The sequence below is a fragment of the Salvelinus namaycush genome, chromosome 1 (assembly GCF_016432855.1).
Source record: "Salvelinus namaycush isolate Seneca chromosome 1, SaNama_1.0, whole genome shotgun sequence".
Classification (NCBI taxonomy): domain Eukaryota; kingdom Metazoa; phylum Chordata; class Actinopteri; order Salmoniformes; family Salmonidae; genus Salvelinus; species Salvelinus namaycush.
Window position 1 is genome coordinate 38,226,097 of NC_052307.1, and position 25,590 is coordinate 38,251,686.

The 25,590-nt window shown below is 42.2% G+C and overlaps 1 protein-coding gene across 1 annotated transcript; it reads right to left on the reverse strand.

Moving 5' to 3' along the window:
- Nucleotides 1-528: 528 nt before the first annotated feature.
- LOC120051545 (neural proliferation differentiation and control protein 1-like) lies at nt 529-25,212 on the reverse strand. The gene is made up of 9 exons (XM_038998488.1): nt 25,191-25,212; nt 19,016-19,177; nt 4,339-4,434; nt 3,986-4,216; nt 3,462-3,528; nt 1,939-2,023; nt 1,499-1,578; nt 1,022-1,121; nt 529-594 (listed from the first exon to the last, which is right to left on the reverse strand). Exons 1-9 carry the CDS (start codon nt 25,210-25,212, stop codon nt 529-531), a joined length of 909 nt encoding a protein of 302 aa, XP_038854416.1.
- Nucleotides 25,213-25,590: the final 378 nt, after the last annotated feature.

The following is a 25,590-nucleotide window of genomic DNA, read 5'->3' on the forward strand; positions in this document are numbered from 1 at the left end:
TGCTATACATCATCATACACACTAATCTCTCAGTCAGTTTGTTGGTTGATGTGTGCACATGTTTGAAAAAAAAAGGAAAGAATTTTACAGGATCAATTACACCAGAGATAAGATAAACATAACAAAATACGAAGGAATGGATATTTTAGGTCAGACGGAAAGGTACAATATCGTGTAGGTTTTCTAAGTGCGAGAGACGTCATGGGTCCCAGATATCAGTCCGATCCAAGAGGAGATTCACCAGCATGCCACTTCAATCTGCCATTCAGATACAATGTCCATACGGTCCACCACTTCTCTTCCTCCTCCTTTTCAAGTCCGTCTTTCTCACAACTTCCGCTCATTCCTTCTCTCCTTACAAACCTGCCGCCCTACCGTGTTAGGAGTGTATCATGTGAGACAGGCTAGTATAGAGAAACCCGATGTGTATTTGTAGGTGTTTGAGTAATTAAGTGTGATTTGATCTTCCTGTACGTGTAGGATGATATCTTTTATAGGTACATATCAGAATGTCCAGGGTTGTCAGGGTTACTTGTGGCTCTGCTGAAGGGTGGAATCATCAAACAAAGGATTCTTCACCTCCATTTCCCCCGTCTAAAGAGAGAGAGAGTTAATGACAACCTGCCATGAGATGAGGAAGAATGTGTAGTTTATAAAACTATGATTAGTAGTATTGAGTCCATTTATTTCCCCCCTCCCCTGATTAAAATTGTTACTTGATAATTCTGTTCTGATTTACATAACCTGTTCATTTTCTATTGTTAATTGCTCTATTTTCTAATTTAACATTGAGCTTTGGCAATATGTATCAATACGTCATGCCAATAAAGCAAATGCGAGAGAGAAAAGAAGAGAAGTCTGTAGCCTACTTTTTATAAAATTGTATTCAAAGTAAATGTACAGTATTTAACAAAAATGTATTCAAACTAGGAGGTAAATATATATTGGATATCAGTCGTGTATCGTTGCCTCTACCATGCCTGCATGTCTGTACAGTACACTGTGTGTGTCTTTCTCTTACTGGGGCCAATCCAGGACACTCGTACACCGTGAAATCCCCGTCCTCATTCTCCTCATCTGACGTGGCCCCAGAGTCAGGCACCTTTGGTTCATCCCGGTGTCTGAAGAATAAGGAAAAACACAGAACAGAACACCGAGTCATGGAGGTATCCAAACATCACACCACAACCTACAATTCACCCTGATACAGACTGACAGGAAGACAAGGGAGAAGAAGGGAGGGAAGAGGAGGAGAGAGGCGAGACGTGGGCTGTGTCTGGAAACGCTAATAGCCTTCTTCCTCTGTCCTTTTCCCCCTCAATTCCTGGTAAAACACTTTGGAGGACCACCAAGTAGCTTTACAAAAGAGGAGACAAGGAATTGACAGCTAGGAACATTTTCAGACAGCCAGGGACAGAGGGCAGACAGGTAAGTCTGGTTACGTAGCTGACAGGACAAACAGACGGAGTGGAGCTAGCAGGCCTGGGGCATGACTCACTTCTCCAGGGAGAGCATCTGCTGTTTCTGGTGTTGGTAGTGGTACATCTGGGCATTCTGAGCCAGCCTCTTATCCCCAGGCTGCAGGCAGGGCATACGATTACATTAGAGGGCATGGTGGCACCCTACTCCCTACACAGTACACTACTTTTAAACAGACGATATAAGAATCGGGTGCCATTTGGGAGTGTTTCAATAGAACATTATTGTACAGAACATGATTGTTTCAATGTGATTAGTATTGCATTGCATTTAAAATTGAAAACACACTTTACAGTAAAACAATAAAATGAAGATAAAAAAACAAACAGAAGGCAAAAGCGATGAATAAAAATACAAACTAACATGAAAGATAACGTAGGAAAAAAAACGGATAAAATAACATTTATATGATTTCTATTGTAACCATGACTTTGTAATGCGATTGTGTTCTGTACTCACCACATTGTTGTCATAGGAATGGGGCCCCATACCCCCATAAGCAGGGTAGTCTGCCTTCTGAGCCAGGCGCACACCTCTCTGCATCCTGAGATGATACAGGGACATCAGAGTTAGCTCTATGCCATACCCAGCACATTGTACATCCTACTGTAATGATTGTGGTTCTATTTTGTAAAATGCACTTTCTTCTTTGTCAGCATTTATAACATGGAATAGATCACAGGGCTCTAGACAGACTTTTTTCCATTTTGACTTGTGTCCCATATTGTACCTGCATTCCATACAGAACCAGGCTAACGACTAGCCATCTATTAAATGACCATGCCCTTGTAGGGCTTGACATTCAGGTACATTTGCTAGTGGCACACTGGGCCAGTGCCACCTGAAAACTACTAGCCTGAATGAAAAGAATACTTGCCCGGCAAAGCAGATGATTTGCGCATCATTTAAATGTCATCTTTAATTTGCGGGCTGAGCAAGTAGCTTATAATTACATACCCTCAAACAAAATGACATTTTAACTTGACAATATCATATTTGCATTTATTGTTTGGAGGGAAAAATATAACCTATACACAATCTCAAAAAGGGTGTTATTTGTTAGAGATTTTGAGGGCCCTATTTAATTTTCCCAGTTTCTCCAAGTTTTTTCAGGTTTTCACTCTTGAAATATATCGATATTTGTTATACTACAAAAACTGCATATTCTAACAATGCCTAACCCACACCAGAAGAGATAGTTGTGTTTGGCTAGCAGCGTTTTGTACTGTACAGTGTAGGCTACATGTTGTGATGGCGGAATTTGCTAAACAAATGCCGGGCAATTGATACAAATCATTATGATATCATTCTGCCAGGTAGGCCTACTTTGTAGTCAACATTTAATTGGGAAGTTTTTTGGTGAAAGCCTTTAGACAATGTTCATTCAAACAGCGCATGATGGGTGAATTGTGCATCCCAAAGTCAACTAAGACTTCGGATCAAACTTTTAGAATACCTGGTTTGCATACCCATTGTTGCGTACCGATTGATGTTCGAATAAATCTTGATACATTTTTTTTTTTTTTAAATGAACCAAAAACTAACGTAACCAGCTAAAGCAATTAAAAAATTGGTGTCGCACTGCCAAGTCAAAGGGTCGCAAATTCGAGGATTTCGGTCACAGTTTTGAACTCTGGATTAAAGTTTAAACCAATATGAATCTAATCTCCCTGAATTTGCTTTGTAATAATAACAAATAGTCATGTAGCAAGTTAAACCTCGGTTGTTTATTAATGCTGAGTCAGTCGAGACTCTAAAATGGTTACATGGAGTAAATCTCTACTAGTCCGTACAACTAAAGTGCATACAATTTACAATCAGCAACTTAAACGTACAATAAAACAAAGCAACAATGTGACCACTAAAAACACACCAAACTGTCCGTTCACAAAACAGTTAAGTCAATGTACAGTAAAGTACCACGCAACATCTAAGAAACCAAAGCCAACTGGAACAAGACACAGATGTAGGGAGAAATTTACCTGATCCAACAGACACCAGCCAAGAGCAAGGCCACAGATCCCATGACCACAAACACACTGGTCATGACTGTAAAGAGGAAAAGAAAGGGTGTTAGGAAAAGAGGATGAAAACGGCTGGTCGAGAAAAGGGAAGACATATCTCTCGAAGAGGGTATAGATCAGAGGAGACGACAGACAGACTAAGCCACTGTCTGGGTTAGTTCACAGACTAGGAGAAGTAAGTGGGACAGGAAAATGAATCCATTCACAAGGTTGTATGCATCCCAAATTGAATCCCTGGGAATATCTTGCCATTTGGGGCACTAACCTCGGTTAAGAGCCAAGAGCAGTTAAAGTCAATGTAGCATTCACAAGATAATCAGGATGTGGAGAAACTTCAGATTGGAGAACAATGGTTCCCCCTGTTCAATATTTCCATGAGAAATGTGTAGATAATACTGGAACGTTCTGGACTCATGTATATAGAGGAAAGCATTTTGCTGTTCAAATCGAAACATTAAAAAGTAATAAGGAAGGTTACATGCCAATAAACACATGATCGTTGGAGGGGTAAGGGATGATCAGGGGCCCACTACGGACTGCTGGGATGTGGGTGGTGGTGGTGAGGGCCGTCATTGTGGGGGCGGCTGTAGTCGTGTTATACGGGGCTGTAGTGGTATTGTGTGTCGTAGGCTGCTCTGTGGTAGGCCGTTGGGTGAGGATCATGGATCGGTCATCTTCCTCCTCGGCTTTGGAAAAATCCTGAGAGAGAGGAGCTAGGAGATACAAAAATGAGAGAATTAATGGTAATTGATAGCAAGGAAAACTATACTACCAATAAAGCAAATCATATGATCAAAAGTATGGCACTGTAAAGCCAAAGGTTTTCTTCTCTCACCTGGATGTTTGACCCCTGACTCCTTCTGTTGGCTGATGATGGTGGACAGGAAGTCTATCTCCTCATCCACTTCAGGGAACGTGGTCACTTTGCCCGCTGAAAGGAGAACATGATCTTGGTCATTGGGTTTCAATGATTACTTACACAACGATGTGAGGAGAGGAGAAGACAGAGGTAGACGCAGAGAGAGAGAGAGAGCAATTCCTCCTCCACCATCTGGGTGATTGCAGGTATGAGTCAGAGATCTACAATCGCCAATGATGACCTTCTACTACACCTTAGTGACCATGGGGAATCAGTCATCAGATACTGATAAGACAAGCTACACTTAATCAACTGCACAAGCTATTGATTTCCACACAGAATGAAAGGCTACGAAATAATACAAAACACAGAGCCATATAGTCACACAACTGTAGAGATCAGGTATCTATTCATCCTATAATTGTATTAATAGTACTGCTGTAGGTCAGGGTGGCAGATCAACAGGAAAACCACAGCCCTGCTGACTAAGGGAAATACAGAGTCTTTGGTACTTGACTCCAGAGGCATACACTTTAAATGGGGAGCTAACATGGCCACCATATGGAATTACAGTGTCATCATGTAAATGCATCATATTGCATCTATTACTGAACATAAATACAAAACGCAACAACTTCAAAGATTTTACTTATTCTTATTTACAATGACGGCCTACCCCGGCCAAACCCGGCCGCCGCTGGGCCAATTGTGTGCCGCCCTATGGGACTACCAATCACGGCCGGATGTGATGCAGCTGGATTCGAACCAGGTACTGCAGTGGCGCCTCTTGCAATGAGATGCAGTGTCTTAGACCACTGCGCCACTCGGGAGCCATGGGTGGGCCTGGGAGGGCATAGGCCCACCTACTGGGGAGCCAGGCCCACCTACTGGGGAGCCAGGCCCAGTCAATCAGAATGAATTCTTCCCCACAAAATGGCCATGCTGTTTAATCAGCTTCTTGATATGCCACACCTGCCAGGTGGATGGCTTATCTTGGTAAAGCAGAAATGCTCACTAACAGGGATGTAAACAAACTTGTGTTCAAAATAAGCTTTTTGTTCATATGGAAAATGTCTAGCATCTTTTATTTCAGCTCACAACACTTTACATGTTGTGTTTATATTTTTGTTCAGTGTAAATACATGGCTATCCTTGACTCCATCCATATACCCCATACTGCTACTCATAGGGACACAGAGGAATTCCAGTTAGAAAGAACTGGTCCATGCTGCCCTTGTGTGGATAAACACACACACCTACAACAAGTGAGTCGATGATAAGTGCAAGGATCCAAATCCAAATCATTCATCAAGTACAAAAGGCTTGCGCAAACACAAACTGCAGCCTTGCAAAAGCATTAAATATCTTTGTATTTGCAGAGATGACACGCTGCATGTTTCTTACATTGGATTGGTTTGTGATTAATCATAAAGGGTTACTATATCAACAGTAATTAATAAATGCTGGTTTCACAGGTGAGGTGAGAGCAGTGAGGTGATAAACTGCATAGCAGTACGGTGCTGTAAGTGTTAGAATGTGTGTGTGTGGTACTGTAATGCCTGTGTGTCTATGTATGAGACTGAGTAAGCCAGTGATACTGTGTGTTGCTAGCTGGATCAAAGTGAGAGAACCTCTGTGTGGGTGGGTGTCTATGACAGAGTGAATGTGAGGTGCTTTCGTGCATACGTGTGTGTGTGTGTGTGTGTGTGTGTGTGTGTGTGTGTGTGTGTGAGGGAGAGTGGTGCAGTGTGTGTATGTGAGAGAGAGTGTGTGTGCATGCATGCGTGTATTTGTGTGTGTAAGAGAGTCTGTACATTACATATTAGTGAGAGTGGGGGAATGTGTCGCAGTGTGTGGGTGGATAGGTCAGCGTCTCTGTCATGAAGAGGTGCTCTGAGCGTGTGGGTGGAGGGCACAGAGGAGGTAGGGAGAGAACGATAGAGAGAGATAGAGAGAGAAAGACGGAGGGAGAGCGAGAGAGAAATCATGAATGAAAACCATAACCAGGGCAACAGAGAAAGGAACCAAGAAAGGGAAGGGAGGGGAGAGGATAGAAGGTAACTATTCCCCAGGTCATTTCTGTAAATGAGAATGTGTTCTCAGTCAACTTACCTGGTAAAATAAGGGTTGAATAAATACAAATAAAAAAAGAGAGGGGGTCAGATTCAGATTAAATATGTGGTTCAGAGGTGAAGAACCGTAAATGAACCAAAGACCCATTTCTAAAGGCCATTTCAAGTACTGTTGGGTATTATTATTTTCTGATGTAATAAATGTTTTCAAAATGTGAGACTTTGGTCATATACATCATCACTCCATAGCTTTCGTGCCAACCGACCACATTGTAAGTGCTCTTCGCCTAGAGGTCAGTAAAGTGAAGTGCACAATAATACAATAGTGATGAATTGACCAGTGGCTTCCAAGCAGCTCTGAATAATATTAACTGCTGGGCACCCTGTCATCAATTCTTCCTATTCAGTTCAATGCAACTATTGTATGCAGCAGACCACAGATATAACTCTCTCATGAGCTGAAATAAAAGATGTTCCATATGCACAAAAATATTATTTCTCTCAAATTTGATGTAGAAATTTGTTTATATCCCTGTTAGTGAGCATTTCTCCTTTACCAAAATAATCCATGCACCTGACAGGTGTGCTATATCAAAAAGATGATTAAACAGCATGGCCATTACACAGGTGCACCTTGTGCTGGGCAAAAATAAAGGACCCCTCTCAAAATGTGCAGTTGTGTCACACAACACAATGCCACAGATGTCTCAATTTGAGGGAGTGTGCAATTGGCATGCTAACTGCAGGAATGTCCACCAGAGCTGAAGCCAGAGAATTATACATTCATTTCGCTACCGTAAGCCGCCTCCGTCGTTTTAGAGAATTTGGCAGTACGTCCAACCGGCCTCACAACCGCAGACCACATGTGATGACGTGCAGCAGCTTGCAGAGATTTGTAGTCTTGCATGACGTCTTCTTTGATGCTATTTAGAATTTTTGAATCAGAGTAAATAGAGCCAAATATATTGAATAAAGCCACCTTGTCCGTGAGAGATTTACATGGATATCAACATTTCATGCCAGGGTAAGCTTACACAAAACATAGCCCTTATTTGAAGTGTTTCTAAAATCTACAAAGGATAAAATTAATGGTGGAAAAACAACTGGAACCATTTCAGTGTTTGAACGCTAGGTTTTATGGGTATTATGACGTGGCCAGTCACATTCTGTTAAAGGTCCCCAAAGCACATACATCCCTGGGTCGCTCGTCTTTTCAGTTCGCTGCAGCTAGCGACTGGAACGAGCTGTAACAAACACGAACTGGACAGTTTATTGTCAATCTCTTCTTTCAATGACTCAAATCATGGACACTTACTGACAGATGTGTTGTGTTGCTACCATGCTATGTTGTTGTCTTAGGTCTCTCTTTATGTAGTGTTGTCTCTCTTGTCGTGATGTGTGTTTTGTCCTATATTTTTAATCCCAGCCCCCGTCCACGCAGGAGGCCTTTTGGTAGGCCGTCATTGTAAATAAGACTTTGTTCTTAAAACTTCTTATGGCTGCAATCCCGTTAACGGGATGATATGACAACAGCCAGAGAAAGTGCAGGGCGCCAAATTCAAACAGAAATCTCATAATTAAAATTCCTCAAACATACATGTATTTTATACCATTTTAAAGGTAATCTTGTTGTTAATCCCACCAAAGTGTCCGATTTCAAATAGGCTTTACAGCGAAAGCACCACAAACGATTATGTTAGGTCACCGCAAAATCACAGAAAAACACAATTTTTCAGCCAGAGACAGGAGTCACAAAAAGCAGAAAGAGATAAAATGAATCACTAACCTTTGATGATCTTCATCAGATGACACTAATAGGACTTCATGTTACACAATACATATATGTTTTGTTCGATAAAGTTAATATTTATATCCAAAAACCTCCGTTTACATTGGCGCCATGTTCAGAAATGTCTCCAAAATATCCTGAGAAATTGCAGAGAGCCACGTCAAACATAAATACTCATCATAAACTTTGATGAAAGATACATGTTTTACATAGAATTAAAGATACACTTGTTCTTAATGCAACCGCTATGTTAGATTTCAAAAAAACTTTACGGAAAAAGCAAACCATGCAATAATCTGAGACGGCGCTCAGAAAAAAAATAATTATCCGCCATGTTGGAGTCAACAGAAATCAGAAATAACATTATAAATATTCCCTTACCTTTGATGATCATCAGAATGCACTCCCAGGGAATCCTAGTTCCACAATAACTGTTTGTTTTGTTCGATAATGTCCATTAAAAGTAGCTACTTTTGTTAGCGCGTTTAGTACACAAATCCAAACGCTCCAGCCGAACGTCGGACGAAAACTTCAAAAAGTTATATTACAGGTCGAAGAAACTTGTCAAACTAAGTATAGAATCAATCTTTTGGATGTTGTTATCATAAATATTCAATAACGTTCCAACCGGAGAATTCCTTTGTCTGTAGAGAAGCAATGGAACGCAGGTCACTATCATGTGAAATGCACATGACCAGGACCTGGCTCTCTGCCAGACCACTGACTCAAACAGCTCCCATCCGGCTCCACATCACAGTAGAAGCCTCATTCAAGGTTCTACAGACTGTTGACATCTAGTGGAAGCCGTAGGAAGTGCAAACAGATCCATATCCCACTGTTTATTCAATAGGGTCTGGGTTGAAAATCGACCAACCTCAGATTTCCCACTTCCTGTTTGGATTTATTCTCAGGTTTTTGCCTGCCATATGAGTTCTGTTATACTCACAGACATCATTCAAACAGTTTTAGACACTTCAGAGTGTTTTCTATCCAATACTAATAATAATATGCATATAATAGCAAATGGGACTGAGGAGCAGGCCGTTTACTCTGGGCACCTTTCATCCAAGCTACTCAATATGGCCCCTGCAGCCATAATTAACTGACTTGCCTAGTTAAATAAAATAAAAAGTCCACTGCAACTCAATAGCCCCAAATAGTAGCCGACTAAACAACACGATATACGATGGAGTTGAGCAGCAGCTGGTGTGAGCAGACTGGTGCACCAACATCACATAAAATGATTTATTAAAATAAAAACACTATTGATTTCAGCACCCAAAGAATATCCTGCAATTACACAGAACATTTTATGTGACGTCGGAGCTCTAGTCAGTCCACACTAGTCGCAGTTAAACTCCAATTGTTAATCGTTGTTTAAAATCGGCTATATCGGCTGTATAGTTGAGCCATGATAATACTGTAACGACCCTGGGTTTATAAGTGCGGAAATCGACTCTGCCGCTTGAGCATGCTTTTGCGGCACAGTCGATAGCGCACTGGACTTTGGGCTAGAATGTCGATGGTTCAAAGACCTGCTCCCTGCCTGTTTCATTACATTGGTGTCAGAAGTGATCTGACCTTGCATCCACGACAGTGCGTGTGCTTGACCGGTGAGCGCGTTCCTGTAAGACGTAAAGTCGCAAGCTAGTGCGGGAACGCGCTCTTTGAAAGGAGGGAGTAGTGTAACGACCCTGGGTTTATAAGCGCGGAAATGGACTCTACCACACGAGCATGCTTTTGCGGCACAGTCAATAGCGCGCCGGACCTCGGGCTAGAAGGTCGAGGGTTCGAGACCTGCTCCCTGCCTGTTTCATTACAATATGGTGTATAAGACAAAAAGGCCTCACTGCTTGTCTCCTGGCATATGAAATGAGTAAATGTCATTAAGTATTGAATTATAAAATCACAGAACCCTTTTCAGTCTGGCTCCCTTCTAGCTGTGGTCGATGGCATATGGGTCTTAATGACGCAAGCCAGTTATGCATATATTAGTGAACTATTCCCTATTGATAACAGAGAAAAGGTTGCACCTGAAACCAATGCAAGTTAGTCAACTCCAGCTGCAATTTCCAATAATCTGGTGGTCACAGTTAAAGTGACAATCTCGGACTTAAACAACAGCTAGGGAAAGTGGTGACGTTTGGGAGGGACAAAGGACACAGTGGCAACAGAAATATGAGTCATACTGCAGCTCAATGCTCAAATGTAATTATTCTGTCACATTTCCTCAAAATGTTCTGTGTTTGTCGAGTGGGTGGTTGGGGCTGGGTAAAGACCAATCTCTTGTTTGAACATGTCTGCAAATATTGCCCTGTTTTGGGGGAAATTACCTGAAATAGGCAACTGTTTGCCCTGTGTGTCTAGCAGCCATTGTCTACTGGAAATATGCTGCCGATTGCCCCATGTGCCTAGTGGCCATGGTCTCAAGTGTATTACATATAATTGTTCCAGGTGTTTTGTAAGTGAGTGAGCTGTACGTTAGGGCAGGGTTCCCCAACTGGCTGCCCACGTGCTGTGGTTTAATTTGGCCCCCCAAGTTTTCTGAGCAACTGAAAAACGTATGTGTACTCTGCACAAAAATATTCTCTCAAATTTTGTGCACAAATTTGTTTACATCCCTGTTAAGTGAGCATTTATCATTTGCCAAGATGTGTTTGTCGAGTGGGTTACATCCATCGTTTTAGAGAAATTGGCAGTCCCTCCAACCGGCCTCACAACATACAAAGTGGTTCGCATGCGATGCATTCTTATCCATTCAATTCAGTCATGTGTCAGTCATGTCCCAAGTGGCTGCAAAGAACTAATGGCCATTAGGAAAATGGATACCACTTAAATGCGGTGGGCTAAAATCGGTGAATTAACTGTGTGTACAGCTGCAAATCCAGAGGTACATCTCAAATGGCATCCTTATTCACTACATAGTGCACTATTTCTGAACAGAAGCCAGACTATGGTCAGAGCAGTGCATACAGGGACCATTTGGGAAGCAACATGTCCAGATGACAGATACTCAAAGTCTAAACGGGTAGAATGATCTATATCACAACCAACATCCGTGTTGACATGGCCATCCATACGAGTGGACGATCGTTTCCAACAGGGCAAACTGTTGCTCACAATATCAGTGTGCTCAAGTGTGTATGGGGTGGAGGATAGAGTGTGTGAAGGACAGCAAGAGGAAAAGAGAAAAGGAGGATAGAGAGCGATAGAGAGGAAGAGAGATATGTGGTAGAGGAAAGAATAATAGAGGGGTCCTCTCTAACCTTCTGTTTCGTGATTTACTCTGTTTACCATCAGCTCTTCTAGAGCCAGTCAGTGGATGTGTCCCCAAATGGCACGCTTGCGTTAAAAGTAGCATGCTCTATAGGGATTAGCGTGCCATTTGGGATGTCTTTTCTGCCAGTGGATCAGGGAAAACCTGCTTGGCAGACAGTCGTGCTTTTAAAATCTGCGCCGAGGGATACTCGTTTCGACTTTGTTGTGACTAGGCTGTAATCTCACAGACCGACGGTGAATCAGGTCTCAGTCTTTCAATTCCTTTCCTTCTTTATGTAGGGCTTTCCTGGAGTCGCCCCTCCCTCCAGTGTCTGTCTGGCCTATGACTAAATCTAAGAGATATCTTTATGGGTTTTAATGCCAATTGTTTTGTATCAGTACCACTTTATTAAAGTCATCCATTCTCATGTTGAACCCTTATGAATCCTTTCCCATTGCTCTGGCTCGCTCTCTCCATTGGAATAACGGACCTTTTCCCTGAGCTATCAGCTCTCAGTCCCCTGATGACGCACCTCCTACGCTGTCTCATTCACACTCGTTAAAGTCTGAGGCAGTGGGGGGACTGGAGGGGAGACTGCTATTATCCATTAAAAAGTGAGCAATATTAACTTATTTTTCACATTAAACTAGTCTCTCGTGAGATGGGACAGACAATGTGGAACAGTTCTCCCTGTGCCCTCGTTTTGTGTAACAGGTTATTAGGACGAATCTCGTGGGGGTACACTCGATGTTCCCTCAAAAGGTCTGCTGAGCGCAAACTTGAACATTGTGAAAATTCTGTGCAACTCCTGGCGCTCGTTTACTGCGAACACTGCGGCTGTACCCGCTTTAACTTAGTTTTGACAGTGGTCAAGTTGACTGCTGTGGCAATTTGATCATAATTTAGTCCTACCAGAGTGGGCTACCATCAAAACCAATGGAGAAAATGGATCTCATAACATTCTAACATGGAAATAGCTGTTATATCATTCAGCCTACAGTAGCAGCCAATGTGTGGTGTTCAATGTAGGCCTACATTCGATTAGACCAGTGGTTCCCAAACTTTTTATAGTCCCGAACCCCTTCAAACATTCAACCTCCAGCTACGTACCCCCTCTAGCACCAGGGCAGGGGACTCTCAAATGTTTTTTTGCTGTCATTATAAGCCTGCCACACACACACACACACACTATACAATACATTTATTAAACATAAGAATGAGTGTGAGTTGTCTTCACAACCCGGCTTGTGGGAAGTGACAAAGAGCTCTTATAGGACCAGGGCACAAATAATAATAATAATCAATAATTTTGCTCTTTATTTAGCCATCTTATATAGAAAACTTTATTTGTTAATTGAAAATTGTGAATAACTCAAAGGTTAATGAGAAGGGTGTGCTTGAAAGGATGCACATAACTGCAATGTTGGGTTGTATTGGAGAGAGTCTCAGTCTTAAGTCATTTCCCACACACAGTCTGTGCCTGTATTTAGTTTTCATGTTAGTGAGGGCCGAGAATCCCCTCTCACATAGGTACGTGGTTGCAAAGTGCAACAGTGTCTTAACAGCGCGATTTGCCAAAGCAAGAAAGCGTAGCTCAATCCAGAAATCTGGCCGTGGCTTCCGATTCAATTCCATTTTCACAGAACTGCTTTATGCAATTTCGATGAGGCTCTCTTGTTCAGATATCGGTAAATGGACTGGAGGCAGGGCATGAAAGGGTTAACGAATCCAGTTGTTTGTGTCGTCCGTTTTGGGAAATAACCTGCGTAATTGCGCACCAAACTCACTCAGGTGCTTCGCTATATCACATTTGACATTGTGAGTTCATTTGCACACAAAAAATCATACAATGATGAAAATACCTGTGTATTGTCCTTGTTAATGCAGACAGAAAAGAGCTCCAACTTCTTAAATGATAGCCTCAATTTTGTCCTGCACATTGAATATAGTTGTGGAGAGTCCCTGTAATCCTGGATTCAGATCATTCAGGTGAGAAAAAACATCACCCAGACAGGCCAGTCGTGTGAGAAACTCATCATGCAAGTGGTCAGACAAGTGAAAATTAAAGAAAACTAAGTTTGTCTCTCAATTTAAAAAAAAGTGTGAATAGTTTGCCCCTTGACAACCAGCGCACTTCTGTATGTTGTAAAAGCATTACATGGTTGCTGCCCATATCATTGCATAGTGCAGAAAATACACAAGAGTTTAGGGGCCTTGCTTTAACAAAGTTAACCATTTTCACTGTAGTGTCCAAAACGTCTTTCAAGCTGTCAGGTATTCCCTTGGCAGCAAGAGCTGCAGTGTACCCAAGTGGCGTCGGGGGCAACTGTTTGCACGCGCATTACCACTCCATTAGGTCTCCCTGTCATGGCTTTTGCGCCACAGATACTAACACATCTTGACCACCAAAGTCCATTTGATGTCACAAAGCTGTCCAGTACTTTAAAAATATCCTCTCCTCTTGTCCTGGTTTCCAGTGGTTTGCAGAAGAGGATGTCTTCCTTAATTGACCCCCCATAAACGTAACGGACATTTACCAGGAGCTGTGCCAGGCCCGCCACGTCTGTTGACTCATCCAGCTGGAAGGCATATATTGCACTGGCTTGTATGCGAAGCAGTAATTGTTTCAAAACATCTCCTGCCATGTCACTGATGCGTCGTGAAACAGTGTTGTTTGATGAAGGCATTTTCTGTATAGTTTTTTGGGCCTTTTCCCCCAGCATTGTCTCAGCCATATTCGTGGCAGCAGGAAGAATTAAGTTCTACAGAATAGTGTGGAGCTTGCCTGTCCTAGCCACTCGGTAGCTCACAATATAAGACTCTTCTAGCCCCTTCTTTTAATAGTATCTGTTGCCTTTATACATGTCTTACTACTTGGAAGTCTTAATTCTCGCTCAAAAAACTCCCATGGCTTATTTTTCTAATTGGCATGTTTTGATTCTAAATGTCTGCGCAAGAGTGAAGGTTTCATCGTGTTGTGAGATAGCACTTTTGAACATATAACACACTGTGGCTAAGGAAAGGCACTACTCCATACTTCCTATGGACTAATCTGTCCATAGGACCAGTTTAAGCAATACACTCCACAAAGCTGGGCTTTACGGAAGTGGCCAGGAAAAAAGAAAATAAGCAAAAATGTTTGGTGTTCGCCAACAGGCATATGGGAGACTCATCAAGCATATGGAAGAAGGTACTCTGGTCAGATAAGACTAACATTGAGCTTTTTGGCCATCAAGGAAAACGCAAACCCAACACCTCTCTTCCCCCCGAGAACAACATCCCCACAGTGAAGCATGTTTGTGGAAGCATCGTGCTGTGGGGATGTTTTTCCATCGGCAGGGACTGGGAAACTGGTCAGAATTGAAGGAATGATGGATGCCGCTAAATACAGGGAAATTCTTGAGGGAAACCTGTTTCAGTCTTCCAGAGATTTGAGACTGGGATGGAGGTTCACCTTCCAGCAGGACAATGAACCTAAGCATACTGCTAAAGCAACACTTGAGTGGTTTAAGGGGAACATTTAAATGTATTGGAATGGCCTAGTCAATGCCAGACCTCAATCCAATTGAGAATCTGTGGTATGACTTAAAGATTGCTGTACACCAGCAGAACCCATTCAACTTGAAGGAGCTGTAGCAGTTTGCCTTGAAGAATGGGCAAAAATCCCAGTGGCTAGATGTGCCAAGCTTATAGAGACATACCCCAAGAGACTTGCAGCTGTAATTGCTGCAAAAGGTGGCTCTACAAATAGACGGAAGTCTTATTTCTTGTTTGTTTTACAATTAAACATATTTTGCATCTTCAAAGTGGTAGGCATGTTGTGTAAATCAAATGATACACCCCCCCCCCCCCCATTTTTTTTATTCCAGGTTGTAAGGCAACAAAATAGGAAACATGCCAAGGGGGGGGGTGAAAACTTTCGCAAGCCACTGTACACAATAAAATGCATCATTATTCCCATACCACTATTACAGAGAATCAGACAAATTATGCTACCCTCCACGTATTGGCTACTTAGCTCTTCAAGCCTGTCTCAAAATACAACACTGCTCCTTTAAAAACATGAAAAGGCACTTTACCTGACTCACTTTTCAAAGATGGCTTGAAATGCACACGATTGCAGCTCTTGTAAAAAGCAATCACTCCCCCATGGCTGACTACAAATGATCTATAACTTGGCTAATAACTCACTAACTAGCAAAGGATACGAACAAAAGTGCACGTGGCTACATTTAGCTCTCGATTTGATCTCAAAACAAGTGCATCTACTCATGACCGCTGTCGTGACGTGACTTCATTTATGTGATGAGTGTTATTTATCTAATAATTACCTACCATGTTTAATTGTTACCAGACTAAATTAATCATGCAACAATTAACTCAGTAGGAATTTGGGGAACCACGGAGGAAGTTGTTTAATGAGTTTCCATCTCCCGAATTATACTAAAGAATATATACATAAGTTATATAAATCGATAAGTCACATAATCATTACCTCATATCAGTCTCATTCTGAACATTGCAGACTTCTTGAATCTGCACAACCCTGAGTCTTACTGATTATTCCGTACCACACAAATTGATTTGATTATTTATTTACTAACAAACTAAATGATGACACACACATACACTTACTGATTTGAAACTTAATAAGAAGAAAACAGGTCCCTAGTGGACTAACACAATATGACACTTGTTACAAAAGATGGAGAGTTAAAGAGAGACAACACTTAGATACAGTCAGGAACTACACTCACAGTAATCCTAATACCTTGCCCCGAACTGCTGCCCGTTTGGGTAAGAAGTAATGCATGTATTTACGTGTTGAAGGTCTTCGTCGTGTATCTCTGTTGGACCCAGGCCTTCGTGAAAAGGGTTCGATTGGGCCTTCTCCTTAGTTCGTAAGTGTAAGTCTCTGTATGTCCACAAGAGGTCACAATGTCCTTCTCCTTAGTTGTCTGTGTTTACTTTCACTCGTTCTGGAAGAGTGGTCTTCTGAGGACAGCTAATCAGCTGTGTTGATGATCCCCAGAGTTGTGATGAGAGCAGTGTAGTCGACGATGATTTGAAGAGAATCACCGGATGGTCCTATTCACTTTCTTAGATACAGTACTTAGAACAGCTACTCAACCGTAACATTGATTGGTTAGAGGCTACTTTGTCTTCTTCAACTCGTGTTGTTTTTCAGGGTCGTGACCAATGGAGACCTAGCTGCAGCTTGTGGTCCTTCTAGTCTGGTATGTCAATTCTTAACTCAGTCTTTTATACACTTGGGTAAAAAGAGGCATTTCTGTCATACTGACGGGTAAAACAGGCAAAACGTCGGGCAAAACATCAAAAACTATGATCTCGTTAGAAATCTAAAATCACATTCCTATCTTAACTAACGAGTCACCCTCCTGGATCCGGGATCCTACTTTATGATGTTTTTCTCATATGTATCCAATAAAATCAGAGCCGGAGCATTTCGTCGTGTATACGTAACGCATTTCAGAAGACAATGTGAGGTTCCCTGGTGCGCAGTTGAATACTGACAAAAGAGCGGACCTGTCACTACAAAAGCTCTCATTCGGTCTCACATCAAGCTAGACACCCCATTCAACATTTTACTGCCTGTTGACATCTAGTGGAAGGCGTATGAAGTGCATACAGATCCATAAATATAAGCCAGTTGAATAGGCAGGCCCTGACACAGAGCCCCATTTTCATTATTTTCACTTCCTGTTTGGAAGTTTGCTGCCAAATGAGTTCTGTTTTACTCACAGATATAATTCAAACAGTTTTAGAAACTTCAGAGTGTTTTCTATCCAATAGTAATAATAATATGCATATTGTATGATCTAGAACAGAGTACGAGGCCGTTGAATTTGGGCACGATTTTTTCCCAAAGTGAAAACAGCGCCCCCTGTTAAGAAGAAGTTAACAAAAATATTATCTTCATCTTTGATATTTCCTACACAGCGTAAAGGATGTAAACCTGATATACACAGTGTGAAAGCTCTTCAAGTTAAAATATATTTTCGTTATATCGCTTTTATATAATTTTTAATGACAATATATAAATTAATTTCCCATCTCTCATCATTCCCCACATTCGGATGTTCAAATATACTGTCCCAGTGTTCACTGTTGGACGTTAGAATGTTTGGGCTGCAAAACCTTCCGTAACAAAGATTCCATTCACCAATACTAGAGACCAAAACCCACACACCAATGGCTCTGTAGACGCTGATCGATTGTAGCCTGATCTTTGGATCCTCACAGGAGAGTCATGACACCGCTCATGCTGTAAACATAGTCCAGTTCAAAGTAAATGGCACAGTTCCATATATGGCAATGGTATATTTGCAAATAGGCCTACTGCAGCTCTGATTGGTTACGACACACCGATCTGTGTAGAGTTCGGGCCTGTCATATCTGTCAATGCAATAGAATCTTACTCCGATGCATTCTGCTTACAACAAAATATCTTGCATAGTTAGTTTTGCATACTCAATATGCATAATACAGTGCTCCGCTCTCATGCTATGAGGGCATTCTCCGACAATGTTCTCTTGTGTACGCTTGTGAGAACGAGAATGTGGAGAATGCATAAAACATTACATTTGCGAAGCACTCGCACTCCCTCTACTGTATTACCTCATGCTTCACCTCCCCACTTACTGAACCTTCTTCCAGCCAGGACAATAGCAACAAGACAAAACAAGATATTCACAAAGCAAATATAATAACTATTATCAGCTAGATAATTCAATCGTAATAATCTAACTAGCCAGCTAGTTAAACAGGCAAACTAATGTTATGCAAGGTAGATGTACATTTTTTGGGGGTACCTACCAATTCTTCGTGGCTAGCTAGCTAGATAGCCCTATTGACTTATTATGGGCTTGTGATCTACGTTATGTAGACAGGTAAACATGCCAAAATTAACACAGCATGTATTTATTAACATATCAAACATTTCATTCCGATGGCGGAGTGTATTTTCTCTCGCTTCAGCTCAAACAATGAAATAACTGATTTCAAGAAATTTTACCACATTTTTTAAGTGGTTGCATTTTATTTTTAATTGCATACTTTCCGTTGAAGCTTGCATTGATGCATGGTAGTATGCTTTTTTGAGAAACACCCCAAGTCTTGCATAGTTCGTTTTGTTTCGGTATGTTGCATTGAAAGTGGGTAATATTGCATTGATTCGATCACAATTCCCACAGTAAAGGGAAATGTTGATAGTGTTAACTAACGGGGAAAACTCTAGAAAGTTGAGTGAAGTTCAAACTAGTGCTTCTCTGCGCAGGCAGATATTTCTTCTGCACGGCAGTCCTGAGGTTGCCGTGCAACCTCTCTGAGCTTAGAGGGAACATTGGGTACACTTACATTCAGCATCTTTTGAAATTCAGAAGGAGAGGGGATATTTGGCCCAAAGGCTTGGTCAAGGCTTGCAACGAAACATGCTTTGTGGCTTTGACTACTGTTTCTACACTAGCAGTAAAACAGCAATGCATTGGCATTAGTAGGGATAAGTGAACATACCAAAATGGGAGGCGTGAGCGTGTCTCCTCTTCACTATGCATCTGCCATGCGAGTTCTCTACCAGCGGGTTGAGGCAGGGGCCGCAGTGTGAGCTGCCCGGCTGGCAGAAATGACGCCCTGCTCGGGCACAGTCTAAGCTCCGCGGGCATACTGAAGAAGACCCTGTGGAGATAGTAAGACACAGAGAAACATTAGTCTTCACATCCATTTGGATTTTAACGTCAGTGCACCTGCGCTAACAGTGAAAAGGCAAGCCCATCTCTTCCTGACTGTTGGTGCTAACATCAGCAGACATATTACTTAAACATGTTCCTGTAAAAATGCTAATCAAATGTATTGTCAATCAAAACACCCGTCTCTATGACAATACCCATTGAGGCTTCCACACAAATTGGACACACACACACACTAGAGAACTAAGCATATAACATTATGCACAGAGGCATCTCATGAGTCTTATAGCCTAGCTATTATCAGGGTGCCTAAGGTGACAACGGAAGAGTGAGTGAGAGAGAAAATAGACAAAGGAAAAAATAGAATCATAATTACTGGTGCCTGACAGTACGTCATCTAATATAATACGCCTTCAGGCCAGCCCTACCACTCACTGAGCTACAGCTAATCAGAATAGACATTACGTCCCAAATGGCACCCTATTCCCTGTGTAATGCACTACTGTTGACCAGAGCAATGGTCACAATAAGTGCACTACACAGGGAATAGGGTGCCATTTGAGTCACATCTATAGTTTTAGCTGAGGATATACCTAGTCCGACATCTACTTCACTACCTCTCAGGAAAACCAGCCAAATTCCTCACTGTACCAAATCTCACCACTATGGTTGAGTCAGAGAAACCAAACTCCTCTGAAGTCTGGGGGCAGTCTTTAGCTTGTAGAGTTTGTTATCTAAGGGTCAGAAATTATTCTGCAGGTTTAGGCTACCATGGAGGAGGTTGAAATCCTTCACTCTGATGTGAACAGAATATTAAACTACAGTATTTCTTGACTGGTGTTTGATGTTGTTTTTGGGGCCATGGTCATGTGGCCTCTGTCGCCACCTGACCGGTGTGTAGTGGGGTGGAGGTGGACATGCTCTCTGGGCTGGGGGACTATATGGGCCAGCAGGTGGGTCCTAAGATAAGGGTAAAGACTGTGCTGTTAGCTAAAGGCCCTTTTCTCATGGAATAGTAACCCTCACTGTGACTAGAACAGTGAGTGAGTCAGTCAGTCTGCCAAAGGCTCCTGACTCCTGTTGGGTTGTATGTTTGGTGTCATGTTGAGATAGGTGTTTTTACTGTTAGGCAGGCTGACTAAACTCCTAACCGACTAAATAATGCTCTCCGCGGAGAGTTAGACCAAATGACAGGCCCTGGTCAAAAGTAGTGCACTACATAGGCCAGGGAATAGCCAATCGGGACGAAGCTTTAGTCTTTGTGTGTGTGTGTGTGTGTGTGTGTGTGTGAGGTCTTGGCTGGGCTCGACTTAGCAAGGCTGTTAGAGGATTCATAAAATCAGCCGTAGGCTTGTTCGTCTCTGCCTGCCAATGCTCTGTAAGCATTCAATAGGCTGAGGGAAGCAAATAATTAAAAGTAAATTTATCAATATTAACCCCTTATTGACTCTCCCCACAAAAAGGACTCAGCCAACCACTGAAACTCTAGGCTGCTGTGGTTGCCATAACGACTGCCATGGCAACAGACAGCGTGACATCAGGTGCGAGTCAAACTGTGAATGCAGAATCCGAGGATGGCGAGAAGGGGTGGGGGAAGGTGGGATTAAGACAAACTAAGATTAAGACAAACGATAGCGAGAAGGGAACATTTATTTTAAGGGGGTTAGTAAACGTTAAAGGACAGTGTTTATTTTAAGTAGTAAACTATGCTCCAGTCTGCTTCTGGAGCGTTATCAATGAGATATTCATGAGTTTTGACCCTGAAAAGCAAAAACAAACCCTTGAATCTCATCTGAATGTAATATTAAAGTAGCTAAAAAAAAGCTACAAATACTGACCTATATTTATTCTCCCTCATTCTCATACGTCCCCTACGTCCCAAATTGCAGCCTATTTCGTCTAGGGCTCTGGTCAAAAGTTGTGCACTATGTAGGGAATAGGGTGCAATTTGGCACGCAAATTCAGTTTTCCCGATCTGACTAATTAACTCAATATCTGGCCCAAATGGCTTTTTTTTTGCACTTGACAAATCAGGCTTCTCAGTTGGGTTCTGACAGAGAGCAGATCTCCTGTAATCTTCATTCAGTACCAGCAGGCTATAATCCCCCCCCCCCCCATATCTCATTTTCCTCAGAAAGCACGGTCTCTCAACAATATGCTAGTCTAGACCCTGGCTATGGCCATGAAACTTTAGAAGACAACAAGAGAGAGAACGGAATATGTTTCCTCAGCAGCGTGACAAAAAAATTAAAAAAAATAACTACTTGAGATTACCCTGTAAACCATGTAATTAAAAATGACAAAAACATTGAAAGGAGAAAATAGGTTGTGAGGGGTATGAACAAACAACAAGACCCAGGTCTTTACAAAGCATCCATGTCAACTAGTGATGGTCTTCCATAGGCAGCATCCAGCTGCTTGCGGCCTAAGCAGGCTCAACTGACTACAAGCCATTCATCATTCTCCACAACTGTCCGTGGGTCAATAAATCCACAACTGACACATATAACCAAATCCTCTCTGGGTACACTTGAGGTTGCCTCGTTCATCTGTCAGCACACACTGCGTCCCAAATGGCATCATATTCCTATCTACTGCTCTACTTTTGACCTAGTATTAAGGGAATAGGGTGCCATTTGGGAAGGGCTGGTGTCCATCTAGCAGCATACTGTATGCAAAACAGAAGACGTAAATGTAGTACTGCAATCTCTCCAACTCTACCAAACTAAAAGGTGAGTCAAGTAGACTGTCTCCTCCATTTTGATGTGAAGGGGTTGTATGCCTATGAACTGTCTGCCAGAGTCAATTCCATTTAAAAAAAACTACTGAAGACCTGGAATAGAAAAAACAATGGCAATAATTTTCTGGGAACTCCAATGAATTCAGAAACAGAATTCAAATTTAACCCTTGTGTGGCGGTGGTCATGTTTTTGTTATTCACCCAATGTTTGCGGGTCTCATAACCCAATAATGTTGTTGGTCTTTTAAAACAATACAGCCGTAACAATTTATGTAAAAACTTAAAAATGTTCACATGTCAATTACAAGCAATATAGACAGCATACATGGTTAACGTTTGCCATTTACCTCGGCTAGATAACATATATATCAATAAAAGTGCTATCCCTTTTTTTATATAATTAAGACATGGGTGGAATAAAATCATGTTTATCTTGAACAAATATAAATGCAAAAGTTATCGCTATTGATGTCTATTGCTTTGAATTGAACAAATGGGAAGGACAAATGACACACTATATTTTATGGAAATTATAAATGAGCCCCATTGAACACAGATTAAGGCCAGTCTACACACCACATGGACAGAGTTTTACTCTGTGTGTGTTGCAAATGTATTTCTTGATGCATGTGTACTGTGTCTTCCTGTCCTTCTTGGGTCCACACACAAGTCGCAGCGCTTCTTCTTGTTGCTACCGGCTGCAATCTAGAATGATGAAAACACTTAGTTGAGGAATTTTACTAACATCTCACTCACATATATAGTTACAGCAGGCCAAGGTAATAGAGTCAGACACACACACCATCACTCATACTTACTTCCGGTATTGGAGTTGTTGGTTCTGTGGATCGGGCGGATGGGGCACCAGCATCCTCCTCCTGAATCCTCCTCACGATGGCCTCAGAAGCTGGGGTCCTTGGGATATGTTGCCTCCTCTGGATTTGAGGTCTTACCCAGCTCCTCGAGAAAGAGCCGTCCCCTCTGAAGCTCTGTTCCAATCTGGGTTCAATGCCATCCAGATGACAAACGTGTTGTACGCCGAGATCTCCAAGATGTTGATGAATATCACAAGTGGCCAGCTTAGGGTTCTTCTTTTGCAGCTGTAGCCAGTCACCAGCTTGTCTAAATTGTCCACCCCTCCTTTTATGGTATTGTAATTTTACGTACTGTTCCTACCATCGTCAGCTTCCGAGAGGAGCTCCTGTCCAAACTTGTGCAAAGTAAAAACGTGTTGCATGTGATGTTGTGGCCACGGAGTCCCTGTGTCACATCCAGGACAACCCACATCCTTTGGTTCTTCTCAGGGGCCATCTCCATCTAACTGCCACGTATACACTTGCAAGTTCCACGCATATGATGAAGCAGCATCACAGGCAGCTCAGATCTTGATTCCATATTTTGTGGGTTTAGACAGTATGTACTGCCTGAAGGGGCAACGGCCCCTAAATGGCATAAGCTGCTCAGCAACAGTAACATTGGCCCCAGGGTTGTAAAACAGGGGAAGGCGGTCCCACCCACTTGTCCCACACTGACCCGATTGCAGCTAGCTTGTCTCTCTGCCGCCGATGTTATTCACAGAAAATGAGCAAAGGCCAATGAGTCTCAAGTTGAACAAATTATTTATTGTATCATTTTTCTTTCAGTAAACATTTAAAATGGGCCCCACAGACACGAACACCACACAAGGGTTAATTGACTCAAATTGAAATGGTATGACTATGGGGATTATCAAAGCACTACGGCAAGGTACGGTCTACGTGCTCCTCCACAACCTGCCACCTATTGGGGCTGGTGATCCTCAGGGCTAGGCAGGCTGTGTGAGGTCAGCTAGCTAGCTGTAAGCTGCTGTCAGAGGCCAGACATTAATTAAGCCCCGTGTACCTAGGGCACTGAAGGGTGGCGACCGTGGCGCTAATCTGAAAACACGACAGGCAGTCTCCATCAAGAGCCTGCTATTTACAAATAGAAGACTCTGCCTGTCTGTCTATCCGTTTGAGAGATGTCAACAGGAAGAGTCCAGACTGATTAGCATCCTCTTTTAGGCTAATTGTTTACTATTAAGACTTAAGGAGGTCCCAAATGGCACCCTATTTCCCATATAGTGCACTCTTTTTGACCAGTGCCCTATGGTAGTAGTGCACTATATAGGGAATACTAGGATTCCATTTGGGACACAGCCTCACACTCTTCCAGAGGGTGTTATAGAAAAGATGCAGTTCTATATTGGGCCCTTGGCTCACTTCTGCTCCATCTGTTTAGAGCCATTTTCTGTTTACCATCAAACAGCACGTTCGAGTGATGCGTGCGCATCCCAACATCAAAAAGCGCTGTAGCAGGATAGCTAACACTGATGTCGGGACCTTGACAAATTTAACAGTGAGTGAGTGATGACCATATTAACACGCGAGACTGATGGCTTTATCTCTATAATTAACAAAAATATAAAACGCAACAATTTAAAAGATTTTAGTGAGTTACATTTTATGTAAAGTAATCAGTCAACTGAAATAAATTCATTAGGCCTTAATCTATGGATTTCACATGACTAGGCAGGGGTGCAGCCATGGGTAGGTCTGGGAGGGTATAGCCAGGCCCAGCCAATCAGAATGAGTTTTTCCCCACAACAGGGCTTTGTTACAGACAGAAACACTCCTCAGCACCGCTCTCCCGATCCCACAGGTGAAGAAGCCTGATATGGAGGTCCTAGGCTGGCTTGGTTACACGTGGTCTGCGGTTGTGAGGCCGGTTGGACGTACTGTCAAATTCTCTAAAACAACGTTTAGCATCTACTTTTATGTTTATTCCATGGCCAAACATCTCTCTAGCTATCCCTTATTCCACAATAAGCCTTTTACGCCCAATGGTCCCTCAACTTCAGACAATTCGGAACTCTCCATCTTCTCTTAAACCCAACCTACCTTCACCCATTTTCCCTACGCTGCTTCCTTCACTTGTTCTTCTCCTGATTTGATAACATCTAGACTCAGTAACGTAAAAAAAATTAAATAAATGTAAGTGTTGTGGTGTACTGTTTTTGCTACCCTTTTCACCTGTGTAATGCTGTCCTCCTGCTTACTCTGGGGTTCAGACTGAATGCAGTGGTAAACGTGCTGCTCACAATTAACAGCAGCAACATGGACCTGTTAAATTGACAAGAAAGGTGTTGATATAGCTACGTTTAGGCATGGCTTCCTTGTTTTGAGTACGTTAAGTGTGTTTCTCATTCTGCTGGAGGGGACCTAGTATTTTATATAAAACCTACCTTCCTTGTCCAGTTTTTCCATTTCTAACTCATCCACCAAAATATACTGTTTTTACATGCCATTTGTGCTGGTCGATTTCCTAAAATGGAAAAGCATAAGAATCTGTGCGCTCTCGGATAGTAATAATACTTCATATGGTGCTTCGGGATGTCCCAGGTTTGTGGCATTGATTAATAAATCATTTAATGTTTACTTAAAAATTCAGATGTTTATATGTTATGTATAAAAGGGATACACTCACCAGAGAGTTTATTAGAGACACCCATCTAGTACTGGGTCAGACCCCACTTTTCCTCCAGAACATCCTGAATTATTTGGGGCATTCTACAAAGGTGTCGGAAACGTTCCACAGGGATGTTGGACCATGCTGACACGATGGCATCACACAGTTGCTGCAGA